Below are 26,519 nucleotides of genomic sequence, written 5' to 3'. Positions count from 1 at the left end.
GTTCCTTCAGAAGTAGGTCACTACAAAGTGTACATATGAATGACCTACGTAACCACAAAGCGTAAGTCAGTCCCGTCAGTACTAGCTAGGTAACCACAAAGTGTACATAAGTTTGTTCCTTAAAGACTAGCTAAGTCACTACAAAGTGTGCATTAGTCTTTACTTCAGGAGTATCTTAGTCACTACAAAGTCTACATAAGGAAGTCCCTTCAGTACCAGCTAAGTGACCACCCTCTATCACATCTTCCCGAGGCAAGGGAGTTAACTGACTATTAAAGTCCAGTTTCCACCCTTGTCGAACCTGGCTGGAATTATGGCTGGACTCATAAATCTATTGTTGTAACAAGGGTCGGTCGGGTAGCCTAGTGGTTAAAGCGTTCGCTCCTCACGCCGAAGACCCGGGTTCGATTCCCGACATGGGTACAATGTGTGATGCCCATTTCTGGTGTCCCCCACCGTGATATTGCTGGAGTAGTGCTAAAAGCGGCGTAAAACCATTTTCACTCACTCAGGCTATAAGACCGTGTCGATAGCCACCATTTGTGTTTTTTGGGGTCCTATCTAAAACATGTGTTGAATACTTTTTGTAATTCGTGGATGAGCGAGTGAGTTAGTTTTAACATCGCTATCAACAATACTCCAGTTACATCACGGGGTGTAGATGGTATACCTCACAGAGACACTGACGAAACAAGCAATCATTTTGGCAATTTCCTGTTGGACTTTCTTGTTGATTGTACAATAAATAAGGAATTTTTCATGAAGGCATGAATATGGGAACATCGCAACTAGCGACGGCTGATTGCAGCCATACCACTGCAATAAGTACGACAAAACGCAGCAATGAAACTCACATGTACGTGGAAATCATGTGTCAGCGGTGTGGTGCACGTGACCATAAAGACAATGCGCATGACATCGTCAAACGTCGCGTTTATTCATTGTGGAAACATGGCAAGACAATACAGGTGTTAAGCACAGAAATGGCCGTTAATTGGTAACATTAGGTTCGGAAAAGCTATACGCCAGGCTGCAGCAGACTATCAGAAGTCGTTCAGTATGGTGTCACGTCTGAGGAACCTCTATAAGCAAACAGGAGATGTTGTGCTCATCATCATGTACGCAGTCGTGGACGGAAGCCGAAAACAATCCATCGCGACGATCACGAAATTAGGCTCATTGCTTTACGGGATCGCTTTAAATTGTCTTCACACGTGAACACCGAGTTCAGAGCATGGACGAACATGAGCCATCTAGTGACGTCTGTAATCCCCTCAAATAGTTTGGTCTCAATGCGCGTTTAGAGTGGGAACGGCGGTGTGACGTCAGGTGTTTACTTGAGCAGCGTTATGCCATGTTCAACGATGAGTCCAGGGATTATTTTCTTGGTCGTTGCGTCAAAGAACGTGTGCGACAGCCTGAAAGTCTGGAAGAACTGTTCTTCGTTCTCCGAAAAAATGGAATTTGTTTTAATGTTCTTTGGTAATAGATATAGGGTTAAAGGTACTAACCCCAATCAATCAATAAGGTGGCATTTATTACACGCATACGTGTGTGTGTGTGTGTGTGTGTGTGTGTGTGTGTGTGTGTGTGTGTGTGTTATAAAATGTACATTTATCTGAAATCAACATAATTAACACTCTTTGCATACACCCTTTTCCCAAAGGTAACAACACACGCACGCACGCACGCACGCACGCACGCACGCACACACCTCCCTTTCCAAACAAAACTGTATCCACTTGGTGCGATGTGATGTGAAGGATCAAAGCCATCTCAATGTTTCTGAAAGAAGGTGAGTAAATGTTGTGCATCGCTGCGGTAAGCAATATTCCAGCTCTGTCTGGGCGACCTGTACATAATCGAGACAAAAAGTCAGTGGTTGATATTATGAATATTGCAGGAATACCACCAAAAAGAAGCGTTAAACCCAACTCACTCACTCCACTCACTGGGAACGGTTTCATCCCTAATAGCGAGGTTTCATTGTATAAGATGTAGATCATAAACCAATGGGTATAAGGAATAGAGACATATGGTGCCGAAACACCAACAAGATCGGAATAAATGCCACCTGCGGCATCTCCTCGTTGCTCAAAGAAAGGTTAGGCAACACTACCAGCTCTCCCTTAGCCTCGAACATTCCGTGGAGGAATGCTGGAGTTTCCATGATGTACACAATCCGAGCAGTTAGTTCCATGCCAACTGCTTCAGACAAACAGTTTCAGCGAGCTAACGTTCTTCTCAGGGTTCTCTCACTTTTCGTAGAACTATTATATCTGTGGTAGAGCGGCTAGCCGGACCAGCATCTTCTTACGCGGGTATTCGTTCCGCTTTGTTGATGGTCCGGACCGCCTGCTGATATATATGTCTAAAGCATGACATTCAGGCTTCATTCACAAATTCAAAGTCATATATACACAGCCTCACGTCCAGTACCATTTGCTGAGAGGCTATCCTCAACATGGACAGTAAAATACAGGGAGGCCAGCTGAAGTAAGTTGCATTGCTTTATTTACACTGGGCATTTGTCGTATTTTCTAAATATCAGAAATGCTGAGGTTTGTTACATGTTTCTATAAAATTCAAATCAAGGGCATCTGACTTCGTGACCTATTCAAAATCTATTAGACCTTTGTAGGTATTACACTAAATTCTATATAGACGTTATTAACCCTATTCAAACTGATTTTTGCATTCGTTTTCTAATTGTTTTGTTTTTTCAGGTGTGTGTGTGTGGGGGGGGGGGGGGGGGGGGGGGGGTGTGCTATTTTTTTTATCCGATGTCAGATTGTGGTGGTTCAAATGCATAAATGCATGTGAAGTGTGGAAGATGCATTTTGCTTCTAGTTTTAGTAAGTGTTTCATCGGTATGGAAGAGAGTGATTTGGGTTTGACGCCGCTTTTGGCAATATCATGGTCGTTTTGTAAGCAGTGTGTTAGTGTATCGTTAACTCCCGGTCTACACTTAAACACTGGATTTGACGAACAAATTACAAACCTTATCAACTGATCATAAGTTTGGATATGTATGTATTTCCAATTTCAAACGCAACATTTAATTTTGTGTCTGTTGGTTAACACCACACTCAGCAACATTTCAGCTATATGGCGGCAGTCTGTAAATAATATAGTACTGGCCAGACAATCCAATGATTGTCATCATGAACATCGATCTACGCCATTGGACACGATGACATGCATCAGTCTGACAACCCGATCCCGTCAATGGCCGCTTACGACAATTGAAATTTAAAAAAGTGTACGAGGGTATAATGTGAAAAACGGGAAAAAGTGTTTCATTGGCCTGAAACATCACATATTTAGCTATAATCTGTTTGGAGTACCCATGTATAAAAAATGAAATCGGCTTATGATCAGTTGACGTTCCCTAGTCTAAACCTTATCAGATCAAACTGTGGGAAGTTCAGTTATTTCAAAGTGTAACGTTTATGGTTAAAGAAGTAAATCGCGCTATTAAAAAGATACTGTCAATTTACGAAACAGCGCCTGGCCGTATATAGACAACATTTACATCCTCAGGGTGCCCGTAAAGCAATATGGTTGATTGTACCGTGAGCCAGGTGTTACCTAGTGGTATTGTATAGGTAAAATGCAGCGAGCGTAACAAGTTGTAGCTATAAAGTTCAGGGACACTTAGCTTGATAAGGTGGCCGAGGAGGGACGTCGCTTTCTCGCCTTCAATTGTGGATAAAGCGATAAAGCGATAACACGAGTCGATAAAGCGATAACTCGAGATGAGAAAGCGAGAGCACGAGACAAGAAAGCGATAGCACGAGACGAGAAAGCGATAACGTGAGATGAGAAAGCGAGAGCACGAGACGAGAAAGCGATGACGCGAGACGAGAATGCGATAGCCCGAGGCGAGAAAGCGATAAGCTGGTTCCCGGCTCCCTATGCGCGTCGTCAACTTGTGATATTAGAGACGGGGCCCAGCTTAAGAAAGAGATAGCCCGAGACGAGAAAGCCAAATGAAATATCGCTTTCTCGTCTCGCGTTATCGCTTAATCGCGGCCGTAAAAGAAGGCTAGAAAGCGATGACCCCCCTCGGCCACCATAACTTGACAATACGACACGTCTCGGAAAGCCCTAATCACAGCGTTCTGTGTTAACAATAAAGCTATGTGCACGCTATTTGTTTCTCGCAGAACGAAATGCATTCATATGCTTAATTTCTTTATCAATACCTTTCTCTAAGGAAATACAGAAGAAGTAGGATAAGGGTGAGAACGTGTAAGCCTGAACGAAATGTTTTCCTATAGCGTTTCCCAACTAATCAACATCATTCATTGTTAAAACATAGATTTATGGTTGACATTAATCATGCTAATCAAAACAAGTTTGGTATAGTATAAAAAAATATATGTAAACACACGCTCCGTGGGCCTGTCTGTTATTTGTTTCCTGTTATGACCTGACAATGAGAGCACCGTGACATTTACAGTCCTAGTTACACTACTCCTGGAAATGTCAATGACTCGTTGCGCCAGATAGAATTCATTGCAGCTCCGCAACACAGACAACAGCTTTACATCAATCAACATATTTTGGTTTGGTTTGGTTTGTTGTTTTACGCCGCACTCAGCAATATTCCAGCTATATGACGGCGGTCTGTAAATGATCGAGTCTGGACCAGACAAGCCAGTGATTGATATCATGAGCATCGATCCACGCAATTGGGATGGATGACACGCTTCAACCAAGTCAGCGAGCTTGACCACCCGATCTCGTTAGTCGCCTCTTACGACAAGCATATAGTCGCCATTTCGACAAGAATGGGTTGCTGAAGACCTATTCTATCCCGGATCTACACGGGTATCAATCGACATGTAGGAGACTTAATATTCAGCGCGATTTCAAACCAGGTCTGAGACTGCTCACTAGCTGCCGTCAGTCAATTTGCTCGCCAACGCAACTAACCGTGACAAGAGACTAGGCTACCGTCTACAAGGACAGCTAAAAACTTGGAGGCAATATTTATTTTACGCATTTTGAACACTGATTGGTTACCCGTGATCTATGAAGATTTCGACAAAGGGCGCATGTTCATTAATTTCTTCACACCGACAAAAAGAACGGCGGAAGCTTATCGGATGTCGTCATTTGGAAATACCCCTGATGGTTATAGTTTAATAAAAAAAAAAAAGAGTATCCCTGCAGTGAAAGCAATTTCGGATTGCGTGGATCATACGATTACTACTCCCTTGTTGTCATCAACGTTTTCTGGTATAACCCTACACTTGTGTATTTGTCGTCATTCACTTGTTGCTCAGTTAATGAATTTATTACAGGTATAATTAGTGGTAGCACTTCTAAAAGCCTTTCGAAGACCTGACTATATAACTGTTTGCAACATCTATTGCTTAAAGCGTTGTTCCGAAAATGTGTTTAAAAAGCGATTTTCCTTGGAACGGTTCTTATACACCTACGAGAACAAATATATATTTATATATAGAGAGATTCACTTATATAATATGTGTGCACGGGTGGCCCAGTTGTCAAAGGCGCCACAATTCTAGAATTCTTTGATCCAGCTTATGCATTTTTATCGTCAGCAGGACACCAATAAATAATTGTTGGGGAAAGATGATCAACCTCCAACATATTGGTTTTCCTCCCAAAACAAAGCTGACACGCCGTGATATACGACATTAAACCAAACACACTCACTCACTAACACAGAGCAAAATCCAACTGACTTACGAGGTTATAACTATTCGACAAGTCACACGTGAATTAGTTGTTTGAACGGTTTGAACAGTATTTCCGATGCATCACTCGGTACTGGAGGAAGGGCCAATGTGGCAAGAGAATCACCTCCTTGGTACCTTTCGGCTCCGCACATCCACGTATGCTCACAACAATGCATCGGTTTTATTGACAATTTGACAACTTTTAACAGAAGCATAAATACAACAAAAATCGTTCAGATAAACTGAGGAGCAAAAGAGTGGATACCGTGTTTATTAAGTCTTTAGTTGCCGTATACGGCGTCATATTAGGTTAGCCGAAAATATTTTTCGGCTAACCTAATATGACACCGTATACGGCAACTAAAGACAACGAATTTATTATGCCGAAAAGTTTACACTATTTGGTATGTTTCTCGCACGTCATGTCAAAACTTATATCTCAAAACTAAACACTTTCAACCTAAGACGTTGATGGTCAAAGGGAGACTATTCTTCAAACCTCAGAGGCCAAACCTTGTTGATAATTTTAACTTTATATAATGTTTATTAAAGTCATGAAGGTGATAAAAAACATTAATTTCCTTACACATCAAAATTAATGATATTAAAACACAAAACAGTGTCGAAAAACGAATTTCTGTACAAGAATTTTCATGTGAAATATGTGAGGTGGGTGTTGGAAAATCCAAAATGGCTGTTACTGACAGTATCGGGTCTCATATTAGGTCAGTAACAACCGTCTTGGATTTTTACTGAATGAATACGGGCTCATGTGGGTTCAGTAGTTCTGCTCTCTGATTGGTCACTCTCACTTTGGGGAATAATAATGTTTTTATGTAGTTGAAAATTGAAAAAAAGGTGTTGTTAAATTTGATTATGTCTCAGTAAAGACAAGGTATCTTAATGGATGACAACTTCTTTATTCTATGATGATGGCAAGTTTTTGTCAACAGTGACTCTTCCTTGGCAACGTTATAAGGATCTATACATAAACGTCGCGTCGTAATCGAATAAAGAAGTTGTCATCCATTAAGATATCTTGTCTTTACTCATACTTATGAACTTCTAAAAATGACAGTCAAACAGTTGATTATGTTTATTTAACCACCACTTATTCCTGCAACAGTTTGTAAAAAGTAATCTGTGTCTGGGTAATTCTGTGTCAAAATATGTTGGTTCTATGAAGATTGAGGTAAGAAATCAATTTAAAACCACATGATCCTTACCGTGTTTGAAATGTTTCAAAGTTTTGCCGATTTTTTTTGGATTGGATGTCTAAGATACCCATCAACAGTTTTGTATTGTGCGAAATTTCTTCTTTTTTATATTTCTTTCAAAGTTTTAAATCAAAATATAATTTAAAAAATAAAACCACGTATAAGTATGCTTTGAGTGCTGGCAAAACAACAGTACAGTTCATTTAAAAAAAATATAATATCGCTAACTTAGATATTTTCAGGGCGGTCGGGTAGCCTAGTGGTTAAAGCGTTCGCTCGTCACGCCGAAGACCCGGGTTCGATTCCCGACATGGGTACAATGTGTGAAGCCCATTTCTGGTGTCCCCCGCCGTGATATTGCTGGAATATTGATAAAAGCGGCGTAAAACCAAACTCACTCACTCACTAGATATGTTCAATTGAAAATCAAATATATGATAAAATCAACTAGGAGGTATAACTTTCCTCAGTTTATATTCGCCACTATTTCTATTCAAGGATCCAACAGCTGAGGATAGAGTTTGGGGTAACCTACCCCTACCCTAACACAACTTATCGAAGAAACACCAGCAAATATGTACTTTTCGATAATATATTTTGAGACATACATGTATCGAGTTGATAATGATTACGATATTAGGTGGCAAACATATTTTATACAATCGCACCTAAACCCATGTATTCTACGGGACAATGAAACATATGTTTATAACTTTGTGTACAGCTACGAATTCCTGTGGTTGTCCGGTTAATCGTTAATCGTATCGAAAATATCCCATCTATTCAAATATATTATGCTATAAACGATCATCGAGTTCCTGTGAGTCTAGGAGACAGACTGTTCCGAAACGGTTGTAAGAACTCATATATCACCCTTGCTGCCGCTCGTAAAATACGAGAATTTTCAAGCTCATTTCTTAAAATCGGTATGATGCACTTACTCGTTAAATTATCTCTATATATGGAGGATTTCTCCAAATGTCCTCGCTTTCGGGCTTTGTCGTTGGACCAATCATGGTTGAGAAAGATCACGTGATTGATGACGTGTTTAACCGGAAGATCAACAATCCGACAGCAACGGACATGTGGCATGTGGCGTCGTTGGCACCAGTCGAGAGAGTGGGCGAGTCGAAATTTGCCAACCAATACCAAATCATGACGTTACGTTCGTGAGAAAAAAAACATTTTCCGAAGAACCAATCAATAGACTGATGCCATTTGTACCAAATCCTCCATTCCCACGTGTATAATGAATTTGACCTCGCTAATGTCAAACCTGCGATAGCAAATTTTTCAGTTCACCTCTCACACAGGCCCCTTACCTCTCACACCCTTTTGATTACCAGATTGTGTTATCGCTGTGATTATGACGAGCTTACAGTAATCCGTTAGGTGCTCCCTCGTTAATACGAGTAACTAAACCCCCGTCATTATGCTAACCCTATTTTTACCGTGTTACAATTTCCATCGTAACAGCCCGGGCGCTTATCTTTAACAGTAACGTTATACTGTTAGTTGACGGGTTTATCTAGAGTGCAAACGATGTTATTATAACCACAAATCGTCATATTGGTGTGCATATGTTCACAAAACAGCACGCCTAGGTAGTATTTACATATATTGTTTCATATTTCACAGTAGATTGAATTTCACATGATTAATATTTAATTATATGAGTAATTCCACTGTACATATCGATTTATGTTTTTATATTTGAGGTAGAGTTATGAAGCCTTTTGGTTGTATGTTGTGCATGAAACCAAACAGTACAATTGCCAGTATTGCAAAAGTTGGTGCGAAGCTAACAAGGAATATTGTAACCTCCTGTGCTCCTTCAAAGTGTTATGGACTGAGTGTGGCAGCTTTAAGTGAAAGTAAAAAAGAATGGCAATCAACACAGTTACAAAAATTCAAAGGTGGACAGAATCGCAGCTACCTTGAACAGTAAGTATATTTACACGCCTCTAGAACATTTGATAACAGATCCGGATTCACTCACCATCACAACAGTTTGTGAGACATCACAATCTAAGAGTATCTGTATGCCTGTTACAAAGAATGTTTGTTAAATGTGTTTATGTGTATTAGGGCTGGGGCGGGTAACTCGGGTCGGGTGGGTCCTGAGTAGGACCTGGGTACCCACAGGATTACCCAGTCATGTGATATATTGTTTAATGACAAGAACACACTTTATAGCTCAGTGGTTACACTACATGTCGCTAATGTTCGCATTTCTTTCTGACGATACACACATTCCTTTTGACTTGCATATGTTTGAGTAAAGATAACGCTTCAGTCAACTTCCCCATTGCATGATCTGATCGTTTGATACATGTATCTAAATAGTTTTTGCCAGGGCTGCGGTAAAACAATTCCCAATAAGACATTTTGTTCCCAACTCTTGAGACCTGCAGTGGGTCGGGTAATAGGGGGTCGGATACCTGGGTAGTAAATTTGGACTAGTCCCAGCCCTAATGTGTATCAATTCCATCATATGGTTTCCTCACCACAAGCATATCTATCTGATTTCTGTATCTTGAAAATGAACAGCCATACATCATGCAAATTAATAAAGGCCATGCTAATAATATATTGTTGTGGGAAATTTGATGCATCCATATGGGTGTACTGTCTAAGGTACATTTGTGTTCTGTGTAGGTAGCCAGAGGACTACCCGGATCAAATGGTTATTTAAGTGATATATTGTTGAATAACCCTAACAGTCAAACTCCATGGTTACACTACAAGTCGCTGAATGTTTGCATTTCTTTCTGACAATGCACACTACCCTTCTGACTGTTATATGTTTGAGTAATGATAAAGCTTCACTCAACTTCAATGTATACATGATCCGGTCTTTTTATGCATGTATTTAGGTAGTTTTTGCCAGTGCTCCGTCAAGACAGTTTCCAATCGGGCATTTTGTACCCAACTCTTGAGACCTACAGCAGGTACTCAGGTAGGGTCAGGTAATAGGGGGTCGGGTACCCATGTATTAAATTTTGACTCGTCCAAGTCCTAGTTCTGTGTGGGTTTCCTTTCGTAAAGTTCAAAAGGTGCCCCAGTACTTTAGATTCTTCTTTGAACCATCAGGATGTGCCGCAATGGGATGGTAAATGTCAAGAAAAATAAACTAGTATTTACAAAAATATAATTCTGCCCATCTCCCCTAGTTCAAAAACTTTGTTATCTATTTCTTGTTGCCCTAATATAGGATGTGTTTTAATAGCACCTACCCTTCATCATACACAATCTTTCTCAACATTATATGGCCTTGTGTTTGTACACAGACCGCTGGGAGGAAAGCAAGACTATCTCAGTGCTTTTCATGTGAAACCCTGTGTTAGCATTGGACCCAAGCAACATTTGCTGGTTGTAAGATGCGGCCTAATGGATTGGGTGGCCAGGCTTGGTGTCATCGGACCCTGATGGTTTGGACTGTTGCTCACAATATCAATCACTGCATGGATTGTCTGATCCAAACTTGATCGTTGACTACCCACTGTTATAGTTGGCTGAAATATTGCGGTGTTAAACATCAAACATGCATACATTAAAGTGAGAAGAAAGCTAGCACTATAAAAATCGGCATTAGTCCGGACTAGTACAAGCACACACACACACACAACATACATACATACATACATACATACATACATATGAAATAATCTTGAATGCAATGATAAATCCCATTTCACCTCACCTTAGCTGTATTGCAGTGTTGACACATTCCCTACACTCAGTATATCCGTGCCTGGAGCTTGGGGAATTCTGTGTGCACACTAAAATGTGCTGTCCGTGGAATGTGAAAGAGTTGTTAAGCTTTTATCAAACATATCAATAAAACAAAATAAATATGTTTAAAAAATGAGTGTATGGACAAGATAGCTATGCATAAAATAGGACAAAACATGACCAACAAAACTTCTACTTTAGTTCACTCAGCATCTGTGTTGATGCAGAGGCAAACTTCTCAGTTTGTTGGATGGTCTTATTCCTTATTCAAGGAGCTGAATTCAAGATCTACGGTAACACATAACTGCAATAATTGTAGCCATTAAAACAAATTGTTTTCCATTGTAGCATGAAGAAGTAATTTACTTGGGGGTGGACCCAACTCCTCCTGCAGTACCCGTTACTGATACCCGACCCCCAGAATGTGTCATCGGTCTATCTCTCCTCCTTCCTCCCCTCCCCTCCATCAGTGACACAACCAAGCTACATGTATATAAGTAGTTAAGTCTTTGCACTGCTGGACAGGTTTTGGTTACACCAGGGTGGATTTCGGTTGTTTTTTCTATGGAGGGTTTCAAGTCCTTGACATCAAGCTGACCTGAAGATTGAAGAAAATGTTCCTGAGAAATAACAGAAGTAGGTTGAATTAAGTTTTCATGTCTTTTGTAACATGTTTATTTTAAATATAGCAATATATTTAATGTTTTAATATTGTACTATTGTCATTAATTTAAAGTTTGTGCACAATTTGTGCACAATTTGTGCATTTGCCAAGTGTTACATGTGATAATTTCAATAAGGTGGAATTCTGTAATCTCTGTATGTCTCTCATCAGTTCATTGCACTGTGAACAATTAATCTACATTTTCAACCTTTTCCCCTGAACCCATCCTGTCAATATTGTCTTATTTTTAAGTACTAAGGGTTTATGATTTGTTAAAGTTAAGACCACACTGATTCTTTACATCTAGGTTTTTGGTTTCATTTGGCAAAAATCTTGGTGCAAGATAAAAATACATTTAAGATTTTGTGAAAATTATGCCACTCTAGCAGTGTTAGTTAAGCTTTTCCCAACATGATTGCAGTGTAGCCTATTGTCTGTACAGTATCTTTGTGGCCAACATACTAGTTGGTTCGAGAGGGATGAAGCGAAATAGTGCCTTTCAATATTGTTTTTCCTTTTATCATTATTTTAAGATCTGCAGAATCCATAAACCAATTAAAAAATAGTTTTTTTCTAATATGAAATAAAATGGTATTGGGTTCATAAAGTTATATATATTTGCCAGTGTTAACAAATATAGCTGACTGCATGAAGTGTATTGACATTCAATCTCTCATGTACTTAATCTTAGATAATGCTAAGATATATGTATTTGACTTCCTGATATTAAACAGATGTTTCATTTGTTTGCAGGTGAACACAGACGTTTGTCAGCTACACCTGGCTGTCTTCTACCTGAATCTCAACCGCTGCTGTCAACATGCCTCAGTATAAGTGGGGCTGTCCTTGTGATGGTCCGACCCATGAAGATCCGGGGTAGAATAGGTCTTCAGCAACCCATGCTTGTCGTAAGAGGCGACTAAAGGGATCAGGTGGTCAGGCTTGCTGACTTGGTTGATGCATGTTATCAATCCCAATTGCATGGATCGATGCTCATGATATCAATCACTGGATTATCTGGTCCAGACTCGATTATTTACAGATCACCGTCATATAGCTGGAATATTGCTGAGTGCGGCGTTAAACCACAAACCAACCAACCAACCAACCTTGTGATGGTCCAAAAAACAAAATGAGCTGATGTGTCAGATGAACTAGCTGACATGTGCAAACAAATAAAAGGATCATTTCTGTGTGTTTGTTATTGATTAGCAAGGGATTCTGATTAAAACTAGATTGGTGAATTATCATTCAAGCTCTATTTGACTGTTAATCGAGAGGATTTACAGTGAATAGTAGAAGTTCAAAAATTACTGTAAGATGGGTCTTTACTGGGCCTTATGGTAAAAATCAGTGGGGACAATTTTCATTTTTTTACCACCTGGGACAACTGATACCCTGTGAATTTACTATTACTTGTATTCCCACCCAAAGTCTTTTGTTGTTGTTTTTTCATTAAATGAAAGGTGTCTTTCTATTGTTCACAGTGAGATAAACAAACACGTTCTTGAAAGTAAGATGTATAAAGCTTTTTTATGTTATTTTGTAAAACCTGTGTGTTTGTTAGAGGAGAGGGTGAGTATTGGGAGCAGAGTTGCTTGTTACTTACAATACCATTGGTTAGGAACCAACTATTGAGAAGTACATGATGACATATAAGTTGTGAGAGTGTTACTGTTAGAGAGGATTTACTGAATGTACATATACTCACTACCAAAAGAAACGTGAGTACACATTGGAAACATGTCTATGTTTTGTGTTTCTTTTGGTGGTGAGCATACATCGGAAACTGTTTGATCCTTTGATGGTAGACCCATGTACTTATTTCTATGTTATTCCGGGTTACACCAGCAGCCTATGCTTGTGGTAAGAGGGGACAGTAGATCCAGTGGTCACACTTGGTGACCTGGTTGATTGCATGTCATCAACCACTGGTTTGTCCTGTCCAGCAGGTCCTGACATGACTATTATCAGTCAGGTGGAATAGTCCTGAATCCAGCATTAAATAAATAAAAGTTTGTCATGACAGAAAGATGCTCCGCTAACTTTTTGTCCCAAATAAGCGTAATTTTAGGGTGCATTTATTTCCCACCAACCCACTTCGGCTGTTGAACTGCCTCCCCAGACATGTCCAACATATTTTTTTCCTGGTGCTTCTGAAAAACAAGCTGTCCCTATTGTCTGCATCAGACTGTATCAGAATATCTGTTTTTTCCAGTGAAGCTAAGATCGACCATGTCCACATGGAGGATTCCCTCTTTGACTACCTGTGTGAGACGCCGGACAAGCTGTCCATCACAAGGTTCAAGACGGTCAGTACATTTCTCATGTCTCATTAATACAGGTCAATGGAGCAATCACTTCATCAGCTAAAATGGGGTTTAATGTCATGTTCAATATTATTGCACTTCTATAGCGATGTGCATGCTATGTCTGTGTCTGTGTGTAGTGCTAGCCCACTGAGTTACCATGCCACCGTTTAACATGACTACCCCACTCAGACACCGTAAACTGACTCCGAGCTGACCAGCCCTTGTTTATGCCCCTTAATGTCAAGCGCCAGGCATGGTAACAACAAGTACCATCTTATATGGTATGATGCGGCGAGGGATCGAATCACTTCATGAATTCATGCTAACACTTTATATACAAATATGATAACTGTACCGATGCTTACAGTTCAACAGACATAACACTGACCCTTTATGAGATGATCAGTACAACTACAAGGCCCAAATTGTGTCTAGGGCAGAAAATATTCGCAGGGTCTTATGCTTGTCCTGGATTTTGGCAACAATGGCACCTAGGTATGGACATCTTCTGGGAAGAACAAAGTTAAGATAGAAGGTAATTATTTGTGTCCACCGCTTTGATCACTGCTCACTATGTCGACTACCGGTGTTCTTGGTCAAGACCAGAGGACTTTACAGACAGCACAGACAAGCTACTTCTCTGTTTCTAACAGGTCTAGCTATCTGTAAATATGGGTAGCCTAGTGGTTAAACAGTTGCCTTGTCCAGCTGTTAGGGCTGGGACGGGTAACTCGGGGACTTGGGTCAGGTGGGTACTGAGTGGGACCCGGGTACCCACAGGACTACAGGACTTTCTGATTAAGTAATGCTTCAGTCAACTTCAGTGTATGCATGACCAGATCGTTTTATACATATATTTAAATACATTTTACCAGGGCTACACTCAAACTATTTCCAATCAGACATTTTGTACAAAACTCTTGAGACCTGAAGCAGGTACCCGGGTAGGGTCAGGTAATAGCGGGGTGGGTACCAAGGTAGTAAATTTGGACTCGTCCAGGCCCCACCAGCTGTAGCTACTTCCTCTTAATCACTTGAAGAATTCCCACTCTTCGACCAGGGGTTGGTTTCGGATGACTCTTGGTCTAAATAGAATGACAGTGATGTTACCGCTACCAAGCCATTGGTAAATACCTCTCAAAAGGTTTCACTCAAAGAAAAAGATAGGAAATGAAAATATGACGTCTGTCCACAAGCGTAAGTTTTCGAGGGCGTGTGAAGGAAAAGCTGTTCCGATATCAAAAGTATTTTATAATGTATTCTATTTGTTTTAAAAATCAGTTGATATATATCTCATTTTATGCGGCAATTGTTAACTATTATAAATAAACAAATATACAAAATCTACTACGAACGCCACAGAAAACTACGATCCGGTAAATTGCACAGGAACTCAGGAAGTGTAAATAAACCTCATCCAGAAGCAAGGAAGACACTTGTAACATATCACCATATTCCCGATGTTCACAAAATATATCTCCAGATTAACTTCATATCTTATAATAAGTCCAGATTAGATTTACTTGCAAAAATGCATGTTCACCGACTGGTGTAAATGCTTTACTATTAGCCAGAAACAAATGACGCCATATTAATGTTTTTATTTCATGTAAATTCGCTACTATTTTGTAATGCTCATAGTTCCAATGAATTAAAAATACACATTAAACTACGAGCGTTGTTCAATGAATTTTCGATGCGTCCGACAATGTGCTTCGAAGGAATCAAAGCTTATTAGTTAATGCCAGTTTGGGGCTAGCAGTGATAATGGGGTTTGCCGGAGCGAGATAAGTTTTTTTCAAAGGGAGGCTACTGTTAAATTCCAAAGCAAAGAGGATGATTGTAATTTTACAATCGTTATTTAATATTACCCGATTAGTTTGATATTTCAGCATACAAATAATTAGGTATTTCAGGTAACAATATAGCTTCCACGAGCATGGTACCAGATATATAGTAGTATATCGTAAACTGTAGTAACGTTTGTAGTTTTCAAAATTGTTTCATCATAGTTTTCTATTTATATCTGATCAATGAAAAACAAACTTTAAACTCTAACCTTGAACGAGGCATGCAACTATTACTATTAAAACAAAACATCACAAACTCTGACATATGTAAATGTATTTTTCATAGAAAAGGACAATAGACCATCTATTTATTTTACTGAATGACACCTTCGACTTTGTTGTCTCGAACTTATCTCCCGACAACTGCCGATATAATCCTTCTTCTTTCTTGGCATTTACGAAGCAAATGATAATTTTATAAAACAAATATTTCATGTAACGGATTTTTATTTTTGTATGATGTTTTCATTGTTGTGTAAATACACAAAAAGTAAGTAGTACCTTCATTTACATTATTATGATTGGGTTTAGGCCCATATCATATAGCTCATTATCAATATTTACACGGCATAAAATAAATAATTGATTAAATGTAGTCATGATTAATACAGACAAAATCTACAGAAGATAACAAATATGTAGTATTGTAGTATGTAGTATATGCGTGATATGTAAAAGAAGCCTAACTGAAACAAAGTTAAACTTACGAAGAAATGGCGAAATCAATGGTAAAAAAAATACACATCTTACAAAAACAATTCTAATATCATACAATATAAGTCACTTTGTACAATGTTTCAAACAATATATGTGGTTGATAATCACAGACAAAATGGATGTACTGTCGTCTGCTATATGGTAATTTAACTTAAAATATGTGACGTAAAATATTGCCTTGCGCCAAAAATCATACCAAAAAAACTACCGATCGTACCTTAATAACTTTGGTACCAAGCCAAAGGGGAAATCGTGATGAATGTAAAACTTTTTAATTCAGGACCGATAATAGGAACACATTCGTCTGAAAACATGCGAAAATTAAGAGTTGGGGTGTAATTATTTCGGGAAAATTCAGATTTAGTCCCATTTCTGGAGTCAAAATCTGAAATTTTGCATCCGCCCTAAATTTGTTAATGGCACCAAGCCAATTTTTAACATATCTCCTTTTTATACACCTTGGTAACCAAGGACTTTCATTGTGAATTAGAGGCCATTATTGAAAATCAAAATCTGCACTTTTGCCGATTTTATATGTGCGCCATTTTGTTCTCTCGGACAAAGACAAAGCGTGATCACAGTCATCAAATACAGTGACAACGACATGCTTTAGGGCACCAACAAATCTCAGTTGTAATGTTAACAATGTTAAGAAATACATGAGTGTAAATATTTATTGTGAAATATATCTTTTGCATGGGGAAAAAAAGGCGACAACGATGACTGCAGTGAACGCGTTTCTGCTCGCTTCCGGACAGGCTGCGCAGTACAAGCCGTAGCACTGATGGTTTCGCGCATAGGCTAGAGGGCCGACCCTCTATTATATGGTCTCTGTTGTCATGTACGCTAAACGGAACAAAATGCACTCACTAACCTTTATGTTTATTCGTGTTCTCTGTATTAGATATCATTCATGTTATCAAACAATGCATATTTTACTGATAAAAGTTTATTATTTACATTAGTAGCTCCGAGTAATAGCCGGGCCTCGCGCCCGTTTGACAAGGGAGAGAACTTCATCGTATCGCGGTACAGAGAAAAGATTGTGTTTCGAGGTTTGAATTGGACAAAAAGAGGACATAATTCTACCAACCACTTGGTATGATCATGCAGGACATCAGTGATTTGTCCAGACAAGTGCAAAGACAGCACAAGTAAAATTCTAAATGTGTTATCAGCAATAGGTATTCAATGCATATTTACCGAAAAGTAAGAGAAAAATATTTTTATAAGTCAATATCAAAATATCAGAAATGATATTTTAAGATTGTTTGAAAAAATTTGGATGACAATAATTTGTCACAAAATGAAAAAATGTTAAAAGTCAACAATAAATATATAAAAAGCACTCCCAGTATGCCCAAAGTATGTATTTATCTTTTGGTTACTAGTGAAGAACGTATTTCTAAGTTTGGCATTATGGCCCTTATGATCTCCCAATAGATTCTGGGCACAGAGCGGGAAAAAATGTGCGGACTACGTAACTTCCGTTACCTCATTAGTCGCCATGAATATGCAGATGATCTAGTTCAGGTCGATAGAGAAAGTTTACTTGGGGAACTGCGGGTTATATCGTTGGCCATTGATAGATGGGGGTAAGGCAATATTACAACAGATGCCAGAAATATGTATCAACGGATTAATAACTCCTTACTTACAGCAGACGGAACATTCCGAGGAAATTGAAATTGTTTATGAAGTGAGCACTTCCTGGTTACTGATTTGCATTAATAGACAGCCACTAAGAGGCGTGTCCCGCGTGAACCACCGGAAATCACAAATGCCGCGATACGATGAATGATGCGGTACCATGGGGTCCGAGTATACTAGCCTATCAAAGGAATCAGGCAATGCAGTCACAACTGGTTCACAACATTATTTCTGAGACTTGAATGGAAACCATGTAAGTTATTCTTTTGGGTTTGACCTGGTATACTTCTGTAGAAATATGTTTACTAACAATGTGTCTACATTTGGTGTTTGTTCCCCCAAAAGCCTTGACCTACATTCTGAAGTTGGATAATGATTACTATACAGGGTCAGTGACCATGAAAAAAGATTTGAAGACCTCCCTAGCTATGACCTTGAACCGAGTACTGGTACATGTAATACAATCCAAGAGTAAGTACCCACTGAGGGTTTGTCCCACGGGCAAAAAAAGAAAACAGATATACAGCCATCATATTAGGCCCTTTATTTCTACTTCTTAGTTTTAAAGATTTACAGTGTAATTTGCCAAACAACTAGTTGGTGGTCAAAATATTGGTCAAAGTGTTAATTAAAATGAAATTTTGAAGCATGTTTTTTTGTAAGTCCTCACTATCCCGGCATTTTCGGGGCATTCCTAGAGGCCCTCTGTCAAATCCAATGTCTGTAAGAAAAAAACCAAAATTGAATTCAAAATGTCACAAGTTTTCCTTATGTTTAAGCTTTGTGATGGTGACTTGAATTTCACTGATCTTGCTGAATATATGACCAGACATATTTGATAATTACTTTGACATAATTGCACTGAATGCAATGTTTGAGTACCTTTGAGTTTAAGAAAATAATAACTTTTAAAAAGAATTCATAATTTGTTTCAAACTTATGAATTCTACCTGCCTGCCACAGGTATTAGTTTTAAATCCTTGCTAAAACTGCTGTTAGGGACCGGTCATTTATTACAGGAGTATGTGTGACTCAGGTTTTTGATGCACTAATAATTGATGAAAATAATTACCCTCCTGTAATACTTGTCCTATTTTTAGACGACCCTTCCCAGAGTGCGATAATTATGCAATCTTTGGACCAGTAAAAGGACAAGAAAAAAGCCTTTGGACATTATGCCAGTTGATTAAATATTCGTAGTGATACTGATTTTATTTAACATAGAATAAAGTTATATGTGCATGTCTTGAAGAAAGAAAGTTTGCAAAGTGAAAATTACTGTGCCTATGTGATCTTGAAACTGACTATAAATAAAAATAGGACTTTGTAAATAGCCAGTATGTATTTATGTTTCATTGTTAAGCGTACAGGATTCCCTTGTGATGTCCTTCAAGCTTACCTATCTCTTGTAAACTGTCACTATGTAGGTAAAAAATGTACATTTTTTCAAGTTAACAATTCTTGATGTCTTTTGATTCAATATAAATCAGGCTTGCTTCAATGAGGATGCATATTTTTCAACTTATCCTTTCTCACAGTATACATTTATCATTCTTTTGATCCTCAGTGGAAATGTGCTAAAACAAATGTTTCCAGCTTTCTAAAAAACAATCCTCCCAAACACACCTAGTATCCCCATGGTCCCCTCCCATCAGTCTGGGTCATGTGTGCTTTTCACCCTGATCGACCTACACACGCTGAACACATGATTTCTCCATCCAACTCATTATCTTTCGAATCGCCACGGTTTCGTGATGTGCATACTACAAGGGCATCCATTTGGTTTTCTATTTTTGCAATTTTCCCTTTTCAATATTTCAAGTCTTCGTCTTTTCCTTGGAGGAACAGTGTGTCCCGCATGTCTTACCTTCAGACGGGTCCTCTCTCCATCCAACCTGCACAATGTTTCTTCAGACTGTCGTTGGCGCTGTAGCACATCTGCGTGCTGTGCTCAGTTCATTGACTTCTCGATGAATCATTCTGTATTTACCCTCACAATTGACAGGGTTGAGAGCAGGGCACTGGTGGAAGAATGTTCATGAATGTACCCTCGTGCAAGGAACTGAAGAATGGCCAGTGTGTGTGAATTACAGTAAACTACGTTTATAACAAACATGCTTATAACAAACTGACCGATATGACAAACTTATTTTTTAGTCCTGGCCATTTGTTGCATATATGCTGTATATATGCTAATAACGAACTACGGATATCACGAACTAAAATTAGTGGTCCCTTTGAGTTCGTTATAACCGTAGTTTACTGTACACATTTTGAAATATTTCTAGTGGCCAAACAGCAAGTTCGATTTAGAGTTTCCAAAATATGCTACAATACGTTTGCTTCCAGATTTGTCCACAAAAATTGAAAACTGTGACTTAATCATTCAAATGTAACTCATAAACATCGTGAATGTCAACAATCTTTTCAACTTCTGGTTACTCGGAAACATTTTCATGCTTCTGCACATGGCAAACTCGCCGCCTTCTGCAGGAAATAAATGACTTAATTGTTGTGACAAAAGTGTGAACCTGGAGCAATATTCATTGTTTAATGAACAATCACTTTCAATTAATTCAAAATTCCATAATATTTCTTTGGATATGTTACACACTACAGACGGAAATAGATGCTATTTCAGGTCATCACTTTGAATATTTTGAATTTGATCAAAACACACATTGTTGAAGACCTAGAAATGTGATAACTGCAGATTGTTGTCTCCCGCATGCCAATGAAATGAACAGCTGTTGGTGGTAAACATGCCTCTTAATGATCCATAATTGTCCTCGCAAATAATTCCTCCTAAAGTCAACAATGAACAGAATTACAAAAATATTAAAGTTATTTCTCCTAAAGTAGACTATGAACAGAAATATAAATACTAATGTTATTTTCTATTAATACTAATTCTAATATTTGTATGTATTCGCAGTGGAATAATTAATGTTCGATAAGTATATCTGAGGATATATCAAAATAATCATTTATTACTACATAATTCAAGTCACAAGTAATGAAAATCAAATACACTTAACACTGTGTAAATGCAAAATATCTCTGAAAATTAGCAAAATTTAATCACATGCCAGATGACTATGTTGATACTTGCTGGAAATTGGATATATAATTGCTATGGTAAGCTTGATGAGAGTTTGATGGTACGGTATTATGGGCACAACTAGTTGTATACAATTGGTTACACGTCAATTTGTAAACAAAAATGTCCACTCCGATTCACGTCGGTAACTTCTGCTTTTCGGTATTCTAAGTGTCACTACTCAATGAAGGACCTATGAAAAGTAGGTACGTAGAATAACACTGTAAAAAAATATATATCTTGACATTTGCATCGGTCTAATTCTCCAGGTTAAACTGTTCATAGTGTTATTTGAAACGACAGGCTATGTGACTGTACACTGTCATGTAGACCAGGATGAGATTAGGTCCATAATACTTTTCTAAAACTTGAAATACGTCATACACACAATTACACGTCACAGTTTTAGATTCTGTGGGAAAGTATCTATTATGTGATGCCGTTAACAACTATTTTAGGCAAAGCATTTGTACAACAAACGACATCTGAAAATAGTGTACAACGAAAATATTGCCATTTTCGCATTTTACCAATTCCCCATTAAAAAGGTGATTATTTATTCAAATAACATATAGCTACATGAGAAGTTCAATTACAAAACCATTGGGTTTCTGCTCTTTGTCCAAACACCAATCATCATTCCGAAAAGACTCCAATAACCCTATATTTGTTTTCGAAACATAAAAACTCTGGACCGAACCTCCATGTTGGATAGTGTTGCAAAATACACGGTTATTTTTGCATCAGGCGAGATGCCTGTCACATCACATGTATTTCACACTCAGCTACGATACACACATCCCTGAATTCATCATACCATTGACAATCAACTGACACATTGTCAAAGTCTCTAATACAAACGGTTCAAATGAAATCAACCAAAATATTCAAGTGTGAAACCAAGTTTTAACCAACCCTTGTGCCCTGAAACCTACCAGTGGGCCTTCTCATTTGAAAATGTAAACAAAGCAAACTTCTAGTTTTACTTAACATTTCCCACTATTTCGAGAGATTCAGTCGTCAACTTGTTGCATACCTTAGCTCAGATTATTACAAATATGCATGGGTCGATAACCATTGCAAGAATTGAGGAATTAATAATAAGAGTCTAGTTACTTATTTGGAAAAGTCAACAGAAATCGCCATGATTGACGCAAAATCACACACACTGACGACGGTATTGGTCTGCCTTTCCACGTAGTATCAAGGCTAGAATGGAAACATAAAAACAAATAGAACTTGTTGGTTTCAGATTGATTCTGATTACTTAACTTACATGACTCATTTATGTATATATGTGATCCCAGCATCACGGTATAACCTAGTGCTATCAGTGAACTCGCTGTGTTATGAGGGGAGGTTACCGGTAGTGATGTCATATTAGTATACGTCAACATCAACATGGGTGTACATATTTGTTATTTTCTTTGAGGCCAGGTGAATTAATATACAACACATTCAGTTCATGAAGTAGTTTAATCGTGTTATTCTTCCTAAAAGATGCTTTGTGAATGTAATAGACTGCAGCATATACATATTTCCTTTGGAGAATTGTGAAATATTCATTGTGGCAAATTTATATTGATAGGTTCAATAAAACAGGCACTTCATTTCTTAAATTAAAGTAAATGTATACCTGAAGGAAATTCGTCAGGTTATATTTTTATTAATTTATAACACATGTGTGAACAACTATTTGTTTTACATTTGGATTTTATTGTTTAACTGGCAGAAGATTGACAGCTAAAGATTGCATCTGTCTATGGTGCGCGTTTCAAAATAGGGGCTGACCATTTGAGATTCAGTGGGTTGGGGCAGGTCATGGTCTGTTGGGGTTTGGGTGTGACTTGGTGGGTGGGGTTGGGGTGTGGGGTTTTGGAGCTGTTGTAGTGATAAAGCCCAACATTATGTTCTTTTAGTCGACATTTTCTATACTATGAACGTATATTAGTGGCAATAAACTGTTACTCTATTTGTGGTACCGATTTCAACGTTTCTTATAAATTGCAATATAACCTAAAAGTATCTGGTTTCAACTGGCCACAGGGCACATTCAGGATTTTTATAGGTCATTCTTCTCTATGATCACAAAATCTGCAATATGTCTTCATGCTTCATGGCCCTGTTCCACGAAGTGATCTTAGTGCTACGTTGATCGTAAGCCAGTGATAAAGTAAGGGAGTTATGACCAACTTAGCACTAAGATCGCTTTGTGGAACAGGGCCCAGGACATTTTAGATGACAATCATTCAATGTCCCAGAAAAGGAACCTATGTGGTTATTACAATTGATAGCTGAATGGGAACTTTGTAGATACACATAAACAAAAATGTACTTGAATGCATTGTCCTGAGCCAAAGCAGATGCTTACCACGACTAGAAGATGAGTTACAATGGCTTACAGTTAAGCATTGCGGAGTTATGCCCCTTTTTGTCTTTGTACATGTAGACATCTCCTTCGTATTCTGAAGTCATAGTGGAAAATTTATTTTCGCCACATAAAACAAGTACGCTTTCGTATCGAATGTGTCACATTATACATAATCGTACAATTCTAATATATCTGTCATGATGTTGTTTGGATATAAGTATTTTGTTCGCTCACAGTTTTCATAAACCTGTCAAATAAAACATTTCGTCGCACTGTACTTTATCTATGTATGATCAAATGTGGCTACATATTTTAGAGGCTTTTTTGTTAGCAAAACAGAAACTTAGACAACATTTAACACATTTTGCTTTTATAACCAGTCTTTAATTTTCCACCTTGGTGTTAAAAATTCAATAATATACAAGTCCGTTAAATTACAAAGTTAGATGTTTAGTACCGCGTGACCACAATTCTCGCACAGCGTTGATTTTTCAAAACTATGCGTCTAAACAACCAGGCAACTTGGCAACCAGGATTCCAGCAATAATGTAGTGAAACACAAGCTTTTTGTAAGAGATCTTGTGAGACCCAAGTTGTATGCAACTCGCCACTGTGTGAATGCTGAGTTGTATACAACTTCAGTTCGTGCAACTAATTGCATACAACAAGTTGTATACTACTAGTTGTACCGTGTGAATGCCCCTTTAGATATGGATTCACAGATAGTTTTTTGCTTGTTGTTTAACGCCACACTCAGCAATATTCCAGTTTTATGACGGCAGTCTGTAAATAATTGAGTCTGGACCAGACAATCCAGTGATTGACATCATACGCATACATTCATGCAATTGGAATACGATGACATGCATTAACTAAGTCAGCAAGCCTGACCACCCGAACCTGTTAGTCGCCTCTCACGACAAGCATAGTCGCCTTTTACTGTAAACATGGGTTGCTGAGGACCTATTCTACCTCGGATCTTCACAGGTCTCAAAGGTAGTTGTTAAGGAGAACCTCATAGACAGGCTAAAAGTTTGCATATAAAACCAACAGTACTGACTTATATATAATGATACCCTAAATTATGAATAAGTACATCCCTTGGTGAAAGGCTGTCTCTCTGCGCTGATGTTAGTATTAAACAAGTTATGTCTACTTTTTGTAATGATTCAACAATGTATTTAATGCTTTATTTAACAGCATTCAAAATGAGTGATTAAGCGATTATTGCTTTTTTTCCAATTTTACGATGACTCTTTTGTTAAATGGGGCACTTAGGGAAAATAATAAAATAGATGAAACGCAGTGTTTAGTTGAAAATACCTATAGTTAAAAGTATTGAATTAACTTTATGGGGAAAAATACTGTCTTTTGGTCAACAGTAATTTCCAATATTATTAGACAATTGTTATGGTATTAACATGATTAATCTGAGGTTATAATCAATGACCATAATTCTCTTGCCTCTTGACGTCTTGGCTGAGAATAATGGTAAAATTAGAAATTTTTGTCTGGTTTTAAACTGGAATTAGGACAGAATCAGACACTGTGCTGCAATACCAGAAAGTACCGGAACATTTCTAATATTATTAGTAAAATATTTCTGGTTGACTAATTGTGAGTCATCCATGGCATTGCTCACTCACTCACTCACTCACTCACTCACTCACTCACTCACTCACTCACAGAATGTTTTAGTTATTTTTTTTAAATGGAAGCAACGTACACTCTGATCCAGGTGTTGGTGAAATGGGTGAGCATGGCCTACTGTAACTGTAGCACTCATCATGAGTGAGGGTCATAGCCATAAAGTTGGCCAAAACAACATTTTATCCCAGAACAGCTTCTCTTTAAGTAACTGATGATGATATCACATTGTGTAACTGTGAATTTTGACTGCTCTGTTCTTGATGGGGATTTCCTACTTACTAGATGTTTATCGATTGACATGAACATAAATGTTCAAACTAATGGACAGCAAGATTTTGTGAAACATTTATTGGTCAAGCTCGTGTCACAACACATTAACTCTCATGTTCTTTTCATCATCACAATAAATTGTCCATGATAGGAGGTCAGGGGGATCTATTTCAGTTTGGCTGACTCAGATATAGATAGTGAACACAATCGGGCAGACAGTCCTCTCAGGGCCTGCTGTTACTTACTAAGGCCACATATTGTGGATTTTGTGGTTTACAGATTTTTGTTAGCATTCTTTCATGGATTGTAGACATTAACCAATTGTACAGCGTGATGCATGTCGTCATTATGTCAAACTTTCATCTGTCTCCCAGAATAAGTTAATATTGAATCCACAAGTCTAGAATGATTTAGCAAGTCTAGATTGACTGAGCTCTGAAATTTAGCCTTGTTCTGGGCTCCATTTGGATTTTAATTTTTACTTTGTAGATATATATTTTTAAATAAGGTAACTTTATTTCTGGGATTTAAATGTTAGTCAGCATGAAACTTATACCCCCATTCCACAGAGAATTTTGGTTCATCGGTCACTCATCGGAAGCAAAGTTTTTTACTTCCGGTAACCCACCGAAGAGTATCGTATCACACTCCGATGAATCCGATTTGTGTTTGTCGACAATCAGGTCAGTGTCCGACGTGTTGGGCGTGATCCGATGAGGCGAAATTGTCCGATGAAGGAACTAAGCTCAGAGCTTAGTTCACCATCGGACGCCATTTCCGGTCGCAAATTGAGTCAGTGTCGGATGAATGTCGAGTCCGTCCGATGTGTGCCAGAATCGTGTTGTGCAACTATCGGACGTGTCTAGCCGACGTCTGACGGCAATCTGATGAGTGTCCGATAATTAACAGTCATCTGACGCTCATCTGATTGCAATCTGCGGTCTGCCCTACGCGCCTGATAGCCGCCCATCACCAATTCGATTCTCATCGGAGACATCGTTGTGACATCGGAGTGTAATCGCTCATTAACTCAACTGCAATCCGACACATATCGGACTATGAAAGGAGGGTCAGCCGACACTCACTTCGCAGATTTTCATCAGACACTACAGCACCAAGATCCTGAAGATGGCTCCAAGAAAGAACAGAAATGTTGGAGGACAGAAGGCAGAGAAGAGATCTCCCAGCACTCCTCAACAATGTCAAGTGCCAGAAGATTCCTCTGTGCCTCCTCCTGAAGATGCAGAGACGGAGGATAGGCCTATTCAG

At 38.5% G+C, this 26,519-nt stretch overlaps 1 protein-coding gene across 3 annotated transcripts in view; it reads left to right on the top strand.

Moving 5' to 3' along the window:
• The first annotated feature begins 2,204 nt into the window (after positions 1–2,204).
• Positions 2,205–26,519, top strand: part of LOC124139512 (glutaminase kidney isoform, mitochondrial-like) — a 50,375-nt gene continuing 26,060 nt past the window's right edge. The window contains exons 1-2 of one of the 3 annotated variants that reach the window (XM_046506634.2): positions 2,205–2,496; positions 13,549–13,642. In XM_046506634.2, coding sequence (XP_046362590.1) covers positions 2,465–2,496; positions 13,549–13,642 — 126 coding nt within the window. In that variant the 5' untranslated portion in view covers positions 2,205–2,464. Of the gene's footprint in view, positions 2,497–7,969; positions 8,876–13,548; positions 13,643–26,519 lie in introns of those variants that run through there. The other 2 variants (XM_046506632.2, XM_046506633.2) reach the window with 2 other exon arrangements.

This window comes from Haliotis rufescens, unplaced genomic scaffold (genome assembly GCF_023055435.1).
Source record: "Haliotis rufescens isolate VD_foot unplaced genomic scaffold, xgHalRufe1.0.p SCAF_1, whole genome shotgun sequence".
Taxonomy (NCBI): domain Eukaryota; kingdom Metazoa; phylum Mollusca; class Gastropoda; order Lepetellida; family Haliotidae; genus Haliotis; species Haliotis rufescens.
This window is presented reverse-complemented; position numbering and strand designations above follow the sequence as displayed.